Source organism: Prionailurus viverrinus, chromosome C1 (genome assembly GCF_022837055.1).
Source record: "Prionailurus viverrinus isolate Anna chromosome C1, UM_Priviv_1.0, whole genome shotgun sequence".
In the NCBI taxonomy this organism is placed as follows: Eukaryota; Metazoa; Chordata; class Mammalia; order Carnivora; family Felidae; genus Prionailurus; species Prionailurus viverrinus.
The window spans coordinates 68837749-68851396 of NC_062568.1; the positions used below are offsets into that span (position 1 = coordinate 68837749).

The 13648-nt window shown below is 38.5% G+C and overlaps 1 protein-coding gene across 13 annotated transcripts in view; it reads right to left on the reverse strand.

The window, feature by feature from the left end:
* Positions 1–13648, reverse strand: part of PKP4 (plakophilin 4) — a 240857-nt gene that overhangs the window by 96553 nt on the left and 130656 nt on the right. For 12 of the 13 annotated variants that reach the window (XM_047870213.1, XM_047870212.1, XM_047870214.1 and 9 more), the window contains one exon: positions 9382–9494. The exons of the other annotated variant lie outside the window; for it this stretch is intronic. In XM_047870213.1, the coding sequence (XP_047726169.1) occupies positions 9382–9494 (113 nt within the window). The remainder of the gene's footprint in view (positions 1–9381; positions 9495–13648) is intronic. 13 annotated transcript variants of the gene reach the window in all.

Consider the following 13648-nt stretch of genomic DNA (forward strand, 5'->3'; position numbering starts at 1 on the left):
CTCTACAATGGAACATTATTTGGAAATAAAAAGGGGTTGAGTACTATACATGCTTACAACATGGATGAACCTTGAAAACAGCATGCTTGGTGAAAGAAGCCAAGTCACAAAAGGCCGTATATTGCATGATACTGTATATAGGAAATGTCTAGTGGGCAAATCCACAGACACAGAAAATGGAGGAGTAGTTCCCAGGGGCTGTATGGAAGGGAGAATGGGAACGGGGTGCTAATGGGTAGAGGGCTTCTTTTTGGGGTGATGAAAATGTTCTAAAATGGAACAGTGGTAATGGGTGAATAACTGTGAAAATTGTACCCTTGAAAATATTAATTTTAGGCTCTAAAAATATATCTCAATAAAACTATTGTTTAAAAAACTCAGGTTTTGACTGGTGAGAGCTCTGAAGGTCAAAGGGACAGAACTTTATCAGGCATCTTCTTGAAGAGGTGCATTTAACATGTAATAAACTGTCAAGGCACAAACATTCAATCTTTTCAAAGACCCTTCATTTTTTAAAGAATGTATCATTTGAGGAGGTTTAGCTCACAATGACTTGAAAATATTCACTGAAGAAAAGACATGAACCATGAAAAGGCCCTTTTTGCTACTGTCAGCCTAAAACATTTTTAGAATTTTTAATAGTATCAATGGAAGCCTGATGGGCACTAACAGATGACCCTATAAAGTGTGGGAAAAAAAATCTGAATGGCTGTGGGGAATCAAATCTTTTCATTAAAAAATAACACAGTTCTTTTCTTAAGTGGCGATAAGAAGACTATTTGTCAAGACTGTATGACCTTTTTGAAACCATAAAGAATTCTATTTTAGCAGGGCTTTAAACTAACTGAAAGGGAGAGATAATCTTGGGAAGAGTGTGAAGTTATTTAATTTCAATATCGCTACCCATTCCCCCCCACCCCCATTCAGTTGGTATGGACAGGATTTTTCCAAGTCTAGAATAACTTCCTGACACCAGCAGTAGCCAGTTAAAGGATAATGTGAAAGGACCAAACGCTTCCAAATAGGGTCATCAAAGTTTAAGACAATGTATAAAAATCAGAATGAAAACTGAAAAACTGTACTTTGATTCCAAAAGTTGCTATTAATGTTTCTTACAATTAAAAGTCCATTTTTTAAGAATCTCTTTTTGACTTCAATGCAAAGGAAAAGTTAGTGTTTTGTCTTGATAAATGGACAAACTATGATGTACAAGATAAAATACATGAAACCAATTTATGTGTCCTAAAGAAACAACCTTTTTCTTTCACTATCTACAACTTGTCTAGAAGTAACTTTGTTTTGGGGAATGAATGGGAAGATCCCAAGTCTGCACTCAGGTATAGTTTTGAAATTCTGTACAACAGAATCTCAGAAATAGCCTGTTGAAGTCGAAGATGATCATATTTTCATTTATTGACTTTTCAATTCCAATTACATTTTCTTCTCCTTGCACAGTTTTGTTACACAACAAGTTGAACCACTTGTGTAATTCCTCTGCTTGCATGAAATGTGAAACATGAAATGTGTCTGTACACTTGAAAGCTGAATCTGCCTTGTAGTATTTGCCCTGACCAAGTCTTCCACCCACACCGTGCCCCTTGTCTCTGTTAGGCTGTAATGATCTCTAACCACTGCTGACTTAGCATCCCTAGGTCACTGGTTCAGCCTCAAGCTATCAGGCAGAGAGGGCCATTAAAAATGAGGCCTGGCATGTCAAAGTGCGACTTTAGAAACAAGACAAAACCAAAAGTTAGTGGAATTACCTCAACCTTAAATTAAAAAGATAAAAAAAAATTTTTTCAAAAGAATGCAATTTAAAAGTGGTTGTTTCTTTTTGGCGTTAGTGGAGATGTTCTATATGGTGATGGTTACAAAACTACAAGCCAAAATGCTAAAAAATCATAAAGTTGCATGTTACAAACGGTGAATTTTACTGTAAGTAAATTATACTTCAATAAACGTAACTTAAAAACAAAGTGGTGGGGCGCCTGGTTGGCTCAGTTGGTTGTCTCAGACTCTTGGTTTCAGCTCAGGTCATGATCTCGCGGTTTTGTGAGTTTGAGCCCCGAGTAGGGCTCTGCACTGCCTGAGCAGAGGGATTCTCTCTCTCCCTCTCTCTCTGCTTCTCCCCCATCTGCACGGTCTCTGTCTCTCTCAAAATAAATAAATAAACTTTAAAAAAGAAAATAAAATGGTTATCTGAATGGCAGAATTATGGATTTTTCTCTTTATAATTTCCTGAATTTTACAAATTGTCTAAAATGAGCATATTTAGCTCCACAGTCAGTAAAAACCAAACCCAAACCCAAACCCAAAAGCAGAGTGAGAATAATGCTTTGGCCACCCCTGCTCCTTTCTATCCGTTGGGAGTATAGGTGGGTAGGGGAAATCTAAGGGTGAGGAGCTGGGCCTCTCACTGAGGGCCACTGGGACCTTCTACTGTCACTCTATTCAGTGAAATCTAAGCTAGACTAGAGTTAGAATGAAACCCCATTGATGATGGGGATGCAAGGGGAAAAATAATAAAATTCCATGCTCATCAAAATTTGGATTTGAAGGTTGTTGCTTAGTCCATGGGAGGCAAGAGGTTTAAAGGGCAATTTTCTCTGAGGTACCCGTGCTGAGATTCTCCTACAATGAGCCGTATACACTTCAGCATCCCATGAGGGCCATGCCCCTTTTTAAGGCACTCACACCATGTACCTGCACAGTGACCTTTAACATAGGATATCTCACATCTCAGCACCCATTGTCACCCATGACTGTAAAAGGCGTGGTAGACAGAAAGTCTTCGTGGCATGCTGCCTGCTTGGAGGACCTGAAATTAACCCTTCCATCTATACATGCTAAATTCAGCTTTGAGTCTAACTAGTGTCAGAATTGGCCTCCTAGAGAATTACTTCCAGGTAAGGTGCTATTCTATCCATTTATACTCCCATTTAACAATGGAAGAAAGAGACCTAGCAGTCTGATTTTGTAATTCAGAAAGAGACTACCGAGGACGCTATTTGCCACATCATATAGTGGCCCCTCAATGTTGACTCACAGGAGAAACCACTCAAGTCCCGGCGTCAGGAATGGCAGATTTTCCTGAGAAACCTGGTTTATTTTTATACTAGAGACACTTGAATCATACAATTCATTAGTGTTTCTCTCTTTAGGATGGGTATTAGGTCACTCAGAGCCAGAGTGGTTCCCTACTTTTAGCGAATGCGTGGAATGTTAGCAACATACATTTCTTATACTATTTTAACCTTGATTTCATCTTGTTTTTCTAATCATTATCTTGCATTTGCTCTAATTTCCTCTCTCCATCTTTGGTTTTTGTATTTTTTTTTAATTTTTTTTTTCTTAACGTTTTATTTATTTTTGAGACAGGGAGAGACAGAGCATGAACAGGGGAGGGTCAGAGAGAGGGAGACACAGAATCTGAAACAGTCTCCAGGCTCTGAGCTGTCAGCACAGAGCCCAACGCGGGGCTCGAACTTACGGACCGCGAGATCACGACCTGAGCCGAAGTCGGCCGCTCAACCGACTGAGCCACCCAGTCGTCCATGGTTTTTGTATTTTTAAAAGATGTTTCAAATGCTTTTGGAATGAGGGAAAATATTAAATACATAGATGACTACAGTGTACTCAAAACAAATGAAAAAAAAGTGAGACCTTCTTTATTATCTGATTCCAGAGCCCACTTTAAATGAAGTGAATATTAAATATATAAAGAACTGTACTATACTCAGTATATATGAAAAAAAGTTCTAACTTCCTTATGAAGTATTTCCACAGCCTGCCCTCAGTGAGGTGAAATACTAAATACACAGGTAATGGTAAATGCACAAGTAACTGTAGTGTACTTGGGCACAAAGCAGTGAGGCCGTAACTTCTCTATTAACTAATCTCATAAGTCACTGTAGGCTTTTCAAAGTCACAATGATTATTTTTGGTTTCACATATCATCTTAGGATATAAGCACCATCAATTCCAGATGAAGAATCATTCTATGTTGCTACTGCTTGGGTCATTAGGGCTTTTTGTAGTAAATAAAGCAAATGAGAAATCCTATCAGAAATGGGGTTTTTATTAACCTTGTTTAGAACTAGATTTCCAAAGGGGCCTTAATAGAAAAACTAAGCAATTACTTTAATCATTAAGATTTTAAAATGATTTTTAATGAGTTTTGTTTTTAAGTTCTCAAAAAGGCATATTACAAGTAAACTGCCAATGGCAATTGTTCACTTTTTTAGGACACTTCCTAAATAAAAAGCACAGGCTCAGTTTCTCCACCTATGAAATGAGAATATCTCATGGCATGGGTTAAAAAGTTATCTTTGGTACTGTAAGTGTAAGGAAACCAAACTGCTCATTTGGAGGGCCATTCCTCTGGGAGAGGACTCCATAGTGTACTATTTGGCACAACAGAACAACCATTTATTAAATACGACCTCACGCCACTGCCTCCATCTTATTCACAGGGTGAGGCCAATAATGGCAAATGCTTCGAACAGAAAAAGTAAATAAAAATATGCTTTTCGTTTCCCTCTGAGTTATTAAGATGTCATCTTCGGACCAGGAAACATAAGAAAATCTTACGGTCACCTTACCAACTCTGACACAGGATCTAAATAAAATGATATGGGGGCGCCTGGGTGGCTCAGTCGGTTGAGCGCCCGACTTCAGCTCAGGTCACGATCTTGCGGTCTGTGAGTTCGAGCCCCGCATCAGGCTCTGGGCTGATGGCTCGGAGCCTGGAGCCCGCTTCCCATTCTGTGTCTCCCTCTCTCTCTGTCCCTCCCCCATTCATGCTCTGTCTGTCTCTGTCTCAAAAATAAATAAACGTTAAAAAAAAAATTAAATAAAATGATATGAAAGACAGATGGTTGTCAAATCCCCCATGTTGCTTACTTGACTTGATTCATGTAAGAATGTCCTGATCTACTTTGTGACCATAAGCAGTGGTCCCACTTTTAATTTCCTTTGAGCAAATCAGAAATGGCTGACAGGAAAGAGCTAATTTCTGTGTTTCTTTAGAATCTTGCTCTGAGATGAACAGCTGGTGGGGACTGGAAGACACAGGGGGATCTCTCAAGTGACCAAAACCTATGCTCTCCTCACTAACATTGTTTTCTAATGGGTTCCTTGCTAGTGTGTAAACCTGGTGGTCACAGAGCAAAGTAATTATGTCAACAGGCTTCTCAAGGTCCACTGAAAAGCACACTGAAAAAGGGCAGAGAGAAACCCAAAGATGTCGACTAGATGACCTCATGATAAAGCATCCTTAACTTGATGAGCTTAAAACACATTGGGCTTCATTAAGTTTCATTATTCATTCAATGAGCATTTGTCTGAGTGCCTGCCCGCTGAGCACCAGGTACTGTGCCAGGGTTGTGGGGACAGGGTGGGCCTTACCACCTCACAGGAAAGCTGACAAAGGCACAGTTAAGAGTTCAGATGAAGAGAGGTGACTTTCCTGGAGAAAGCTGGGAAAGGTTGTAGGGAAGGGTTAGCATTACACGGGAGGCATCAGGAATACATGAAAACCCAGCGTGAGATTGGAGTAGGGCAATCAAAATGGATCACTTATGATTCTTAGCAATCTCACTGAGTGCCAAAACCAGGCTTACTCATAACCCTAAAATTCCATAACAGATTCCTGTCCTGTTGTCTGGTCTCTCTTCATTCTGAACTATGTAGGGCCTACATTGCCAGGACACTTACTTCCAAAAACAACTTTCCACAGGTCTCCTTTATAGACCTAATGAAGGTTAAGATTCTCATCACCCTCTTTCCTTGTTCGCCACGATCAATGCCAGCTTTACCCTCCCAACTTCATAAGCCATCAGGTCTTTTTAGGACACATCCTAGACACAGGAGCCTCTTGGCACTCTCGTATAACCACAGTGTGGAATCCTATATACCTCTGTGTACCTTTTCCCCCTTCCTCTGGTCAGACCAGCTTCCCTTTCTGCAGGATCCATTCACTTACCCCAAAGTCACCGACCGAACCCAGTGACATGCCACACACCACACTAGGCACTGAGATTCAGACACAAAGCACCAAAATCACAGAGAGTAAATATTATAAAATGTATTTTTACTAACAGATTAGCTAACTAATTAGGAATAAGCTAATTCAACTATATAATCTTAAAATTATTTAATACTTTAAAAATTGAAGTGCAGAAAATGATCTAATAGCCATGAACATATCCACCCCCTTATTTAACATATGTTAATATTATGTCATTTTGCTGTAGATGGCAATTTATTTTATTTTTTTAATGTTCATTTATTTTTGAAGGAGAGAGAGACATAGTGAGAGCAGGGGAGGGGCAGAGAGAGAGGGAGACAGAGAAGCTGAAGCAGGCTCCTGGCTCTGAGCTGTCAGCACAGAGCCCGATGAAGGGTTTGAACTCATGAACTGCAAGATCATGACCTGAGCCGAAGGCAGATGCTTAACCGACTGAGCCACCCAGGCACCCCTATAGATGGCAATTTTAAATAACATGTTACAGATTTGGCTAAAGCCTAATTTCTGATAGCTTCTTCCTTCCTTCTTTCTGAGAAATACCACTATCTTAAATTGGTGTCATTCCAAAATACTTTTTATACTTCTACACATGCATACATCCATACACAATATCAAATACTGTTTAAATATTTCATAGTACTGCTGCATATATTTTTTTAAATGTTCATAATGATATACTCTTACATCTATTCTTTTGCAATTTGTGGTTTTCACTCAGGAGTCTGTTTTACAAAGATGTCCATGTTGATACATGTAAACCAATTATTTTATTTTAACTGTTCTGGCTTTTACTCATCCACAGTTTATTTTCCATTTCCATCCTGATGGATAATTATGTTCTTTCTCCTATTTCACTTTTGCAAACAATGCTCTAATGCACATCTTTATACCTGTTGTCCTATGCACACTATCAAACTCTCTCCAATGATAGCATATTCTTGAAGTTGTAAATCGTACTCTTCTGCCAGTTGATTCTCACTCACTGTTGAGGTTTTTTTTGACTCAAGTTTTATAATATCTGGCTGTGAGCTCATCTTTAGTGATGTCAATTTCTCAGCTGGGGATTCCTGAACAATGCGAAGAATTACACTTGGACTCCAAACCCACATGCGGTACAAGCTTGGAGTCTGCGCTGGGAAATGGTCATAGGCTTCTTAACGCAGCTATCTTAAGGTCACATGTACCACCTTCAAATTATACCAGGCCTCGTTCTTGGGTCCCTGCATGGGTATTAAATCCAAGACTCTAGTGCTTTTACATGGAAGTGGGGTGGGGTTTGACTGTCTCTAGGTCTCCTGTACAGACAGCTCAACTGCTTCTGGCTCTGGCTTTCAGTTTATTTCTAGGACCTGGGGATTTTCCTTTCTATTTTGCCATTTCCTCTAGGTATTGACTTGCTTATTGATGTATCAAGTATTTCTAGGGGTTTATCAAGAGAAATTCTATGTTAGTTTAATTAGCTACATTGCCAGAATAAAAGCCCTAAATGAATTCATTAAATGTTGAATTAAATTTTGTTAGTATCAAATTATATATTTTAAAATCTGTTGGCCTGTACATTTTGGAAACATACAATACTGTATTACTGAGGTTGTGAATTGCTCTTTTTGGTGCTAAAGATACAGATGGCTTTTTTTTTTTTAAAAAAAATTTTTTTTTTCAACATTTATTTATTTTTGGGACAGAGAGAGACAGAGCATGAACGGGGGAGGGGCAGAGAGAGAGGGAGACACAGAATCGGAAACAGGCTCCAGGCTCTGAGCCATCAGCCCAGAGCCTGACGCGGGGCTCGAACTCACGGACCGCGAGATCGTGACCTGGCTGAAGTCGGACGCTTAACCGACTGCGCCACCCAGGCGCCCCCAGATGGCTTTTTAAAAATACTGAATAGAGGGGCGCCTGGGTGGCGCAGTCGGTTAAGCGTCCGACTTCAGCCAGGTCACTATCTTGCAGTCTGTGAGTTCTAGCCCCGCGTCGGGCCTGGGCTGATGGCTCAGAGCCTGGAGCCTGCTTCCGATTCTGTGTCTCCCTCTCTCTCTGCCCCTCCCCCGTTCATGCTCTGTCTCTCTCTGTCCCAAAAATAAATAAAAAACGTTGAAAAAAAAAAATTAAAAAAATAAATAAATAAAAAAAAATACTGAATAGAGTCAAAATTAATTTTTCACAATTTTAGCTTCTTTGAAAAATTATTTCATTGAGTACCACAAAGCCAGAGTTAGAAATATTTGATTTACATTTTTATACCTTGCTTAGAATTTCCCTTCCTATAAAAATAACTGTCTGGATAACTAACATATGAACATGTAATTTTATATTTGTATTTTAAAATTTTTATTAATCTTATTTGTATGCTTTATGTCTTACTAAACATACCAATATACACAAATGTTAAGGGTCAGAGATGAAAAAATTCACAAGCACACAATTTATCAGCCTAATATTCTTTAAATCCATAGCAACAATTAGCCTGAAAGGAGAAACAACAGGCAGTACTCTTTCACCAAGAAGGATTTCTTGGCCATGAGTAATAGAAGATACTGAAAAGTAGAACAATGATGATGTTAGAAATAACTTAAGAGACAAGTTACTGTGGGTACATTCCTATGCAAGAGTAAACAAACCAAGCTTAAAAATGTAAGTAACAGAAGTTATTTTATGGTAGGCTGTACTAGAATATGTAATTAACAAGAAGGAAATCCACAAATAGGATAAGTAGTGATTTCACCACTTCATTCTTACAGCAATAATTTTTTATAGTAATGATGTTTTTACATAGCTTAAGAGGCTATTTAAACAGAAAACAGTAATTCTGATTAAACATGCTTTTTTTCCAGCAATATACTGGTTTTGAATTTATTATGTGAATACACTAAATTATTTCATATGGTAATTATTTTTTACAGCAGTTTTACAGAGTTGTAGAAAACCTCAAGGTCAACTGGAGACATTTTTAAAAGCTACTTAAATGTTATCCTTTAGAAATATTTCTTATTTGAAAAAAATCAATGCCAGGCTTTCAAAGCCAATTAGCTTTACCAAGTAATTAGTAATTAACTGTGCAAACATGCATTAACTGTATCTACATATGAGAACTCAAATTTCTAAAGGCAGCATACTAGCTTTTGCTATAGAAACTTACCAATGCCACATAAAACACTTCAAGCACAGGACTGAAGGATAATCAATATTGCAAGAGGCTTCTCAAATTAGAATAAATTGACATTTTTGGTGTCAAATTCAGAAAGGCAAGTTAACAGTGACAACACTAACAGAATCATTTGCTGCATCCAGGACAACTTAATAAGGCATGTAACTTGAAGGCATGTAAAAAGATAGAGCCATCAGCCCTGTACCTGGTGCTGGCGATACTCGGGGATTCTGCTCCAAGCCTACATCTTTCTAGCTGACTGGCAACGATCTGCCTTTCCACTTCCAGTTCTCGGGTGAGTCGTTGAAACTGAAGCTCCTGTGATTCAAGGAAATAAAAGGTATATAAGGTGCCAAGACAGATATGTGAATTAATGTGTGTCACAGGAAACATAGGAACATATCCATAACAGAGCACTGTATACAGTGTGGCTTTGTGAAATTAAGAGTTTTGGATGGGAATTGTGGGCCTAGATAACATACTGATTTGTACCTGTTTCAAATTTAAAGGCACTAGAATGTTAGCCTTTGTTAGGAATGGGAAACATGTGGATATTTATCTGCTTTTTTGTTCTTTTTGTTGTTGTTAACAGTTTTAAAGGTTTATTTTGAGAGACAGCAATGGGGGAGGGGCAGAGAGACACAACCCCAAGCAGGCTCAGTGCTGCTGTTAGCACAGAGCCCGACTCAGAACTTGAAATCACGAACCGTGAGATCATGACCTGAGCGGATATCCAGAGTCGGACACTTACCGACCATAGCCACCCAGACACCCCTGGTTTGTGTGTTCTTCTAATTGAGGTTTGCAAACAGTATTTCTGTTACAGTACTATATTAAATGTAAGGTCTGCAGAGTCCTTACTTGATGTGTCTACATCAGGTGCCCACCTACCAACGTAAGCTCTTCAGCCTCAAGAGCAATTTTTATATCCTTCATTCTATATTGAAAAAATGTAAATTCCCATATGAGAATCACTTTTTCATGTTTGATACAGAGCCTTTTAATTGTTAGGGAAAAAAATCATTCCAATCCCACAGAAAAAAATCTTGCTATATTTATCTGCAATATAAGCAAGGAAAATTTTCTATTGTTACAAATGAATTCATGTGTCACTGTGTGAAGGGCAGAAAATAATGAAGCCTGAACCATAATACGGAATTTAAAACTGTATTTAGAAGTTTGGAAAGACTGTCTACAGATATTATATTATTCATTCTATGCTGCATTGTGAAGGCAAGGAAGTTCTATCATAGAAGATGCTTTAATTTCATTTGTGCTTATCTCACTGTTACCTTGACAAGATTTTAATAAACAGGAAGCATGCCATGCTATAAAACATCTATAGATCAAATCAAGTATACTCCAAAGGCTTTAAGCCACAAATAACATCTCCAATAACACCTCAAGCTTCCCTGTGCCATATTATCTCCTTATAAGTCTACTCAAAGCAAATGCTGAACTCAAAATAGTTTAATTGGGCAATGACTGCTAGTTCAAAATACCAGGTATACGAAGCCTAAGCCTAGAAACTAATCAGAAATAAAGCCACCTTAAATATTTATGAAAATATGTACATATCTGTTTGCCATGCAAAAATTTAAAACAATTTAACTGAAAATGTGTTAGCGCCCTGTGGATTCAGGCAATCATGCTATTACTTGACAGCCCTGGCTTTGTAAATTCTACAAACTACTCTTACAGCAATTTTTTAAAATACAGTCCCTGAACTCTTTACTGCTTTGTGATATGGAGAATACTTTTCTAATGAGCCTAGTTGGTGTGGGTATATAAGGCAGGGCCTGAATGAATAATAATAGTTGGCTCAATAATGCTATAGAACATGATCAAAGTGGGAAGATGCCTATCTCTGCTCAACATTTCCTAGGCCTCTGTCAGCTTAGCAACAAAAGACCTGACAGATAATAACAACATTCAGTATCAAGCTAAGATAACTGATTTTAAGGACAAATAGTATTATACTTATCTCACACTTGGTTTTTCTTTGCCCTTAAATAACAGCACATTTCTTGTGACACACTTGCATTCTTTCAACTATTTTACTCAGTTGTTTATTATACCTCTTATCCCAGAAGATTGGTTGCTTGTATCAAGCTGGGCCAGAAAGGACCATCTGTGAATCCAAAAAATATTCCCAGAGCCATCACATTCACTTTGTGTTCTGAGTTCAGTGGCTACTAGGGATGGAGGGCTGTAGTGTTTTCTTCATTTTGGGATGGCCAAAAGTTACCAGGGTAGAATTGAAGTATGTTTCACATTACAACATTAAAAAAATCTTTATCCATACAAGAAAATTCCAATTCAGTGGATTTTTATCATGTTTGAGGTTGCCTATGACCTTTTGAGCATTCTTTCAAGGAAATGGTTGGGATATTTCCCACTTCAAGGCAGAGAGTTGGAAGTTACTGTCCCATCATTCCTTCCCTCAGAAGCAGAGAGGGTGACTTTGGCTCTGCCAAGAAGATGTTACACTGTGACTCAGATGATGAAACTAAGACTTTTACTTATTTTTTAAAAATTTTTATTTATTTTTGACAGAGAAAGAGAGGGAGAGGGAGAGGGAGAGGAGAAGAATCCCAAGCAGGCTCTATGCTGTCAGCATGGAGCTTGAAGCAGGGCTCGATCTCACGAACCATGAGATCATGATCTGAGCCAAAATCAAGAGTGGACACTCAACCGAGCCACCCAAGCGCCCCTGAAACTAAGACTTTGACATCAGAAAACAACAAAGCTTATTTTCTCTCTCTTTCACTTTCTTGCTGCAACCTCTGCGACAGGTGTCAAGGTCAAGCTCCCAATACAGAAATGACTTCCCCCAAAACTGCTATGTTTATGCCAGGTGGCAGTGTCAGTGGTTTTTTTTGTTTTTGTTTTTGTTTTTTAACCAATTTGTGGTACAGATCAAGACACTGTTTCTGGAAGTTAAATCTCAAGGCTTGTTCTCCAGGCCTTGCAACAAATATGGGAATTCACAAATACACGCTTAATTTAAATGCCTTTTTCTGCATAATCAGCCATGTCAGTCTGTTTTTTTTGAACTAGAAATCTTGACTGAAGCACCTACAGAAACCATTTACAGTAGTCGAGTTGCTAGCTAAACCTATGTACCCATGAAGTAGCTACATTTTTCATTTAAAAGTTGGGTAATTCCTTCAACCTTCATACAGACTGAGTAATGTCCACATTATATCCCTAGTGGCCATGGACCTATAATATTGAACATCACCAGCTGCCTTTATCAAAACCATTCTGCCCAGTATTTGCTCACGCTTCTCATTAGGAGGATGTCATTAAAGCTCTGAAAACAGATTATCAGGAAGCTATAAAACATGAAATTTGTAGAGGTTACCTAATACCTGTGAATATTTACAAGCAAAAATATATGCCTTGTTGCAAAAGTACTCATATTACCCCTACAGAATATAAATCGAACACCCATAAGGGACTGCCACCAAGATGGGTGAGCAGGATATAAATATTTGACAGTTCTGTCTCTACCAGCTTCTTAGACTGCCTGATGAGGAAGTTATTATTACAGTCATATAAAAATACACTTGATCATTTCTAAAATAACACTCATTAATATGATTACACAGAGATACCACCTACAAATTAAAAAATTTGTATTTTATCCTCTAAAATGACATTGTGGAGGGTAACACTTAAATCAGTATCCAAAACTGGGCATCTGAATTATAAGGGGACCCTATATTTGTTCTCCTTTGAGAAGACAAGGAAAGCAATGTTAAAAGCATTTGCCAACGATTTAGCATATGACAGTTTCCTCTTAAATTCTGGCAAACAAGACCATAAACAAACCCAGAAAGTCAAGGCTTCTAATATGCTATAAAATGGAGTCTACATGTGTTTGAAACCTTTTCTTTATGTTTACCTCCTCTCTCTCAGGTAAATACACCAATAAATATTCTCTGAGAGTGAGCCAAGGGAATAGAAGAAAAACTTCATTTTCATGCTTTATATGGTGGACAGAGCTGGGCAGGAAGCCTGAGGAAGGACTTGTTTTTGTCAGCCACTTCAGGGGTGCCTCAGTGGCAGAGAACGGTACTTGCCCAAGGGCACGCCCTTCTGGGCGGTTGCAGCCAACCACTGAGAGTATAAAGGTGGAGCCCAGATTTGCTTCAGGGCTCCCCAGGGGCTGGGCCAGCCTGCTGAGTATTTGAACTTCCCCTCTGCCCCCAAGTGTTGATCTGTAATAGATACTCCGCGCCCCAAACTCCATCTCCGTGAGAACCCGACCTGAGACAGTATTGTTTTTTGGCCTCCTTTTATATAAAGATAGAAATTTTCTCTCACTCTTAATTTTTAAATTCTGTGAGACACTTTGTACAGAAAAAGTATAAACAATAACACAGTGAAATCTGGAGAACCCGACACAGCTGTAGCAAATCTTAATGTTTTACTACATTTCCTTCAGGTTTTTTGATAAATAAAAT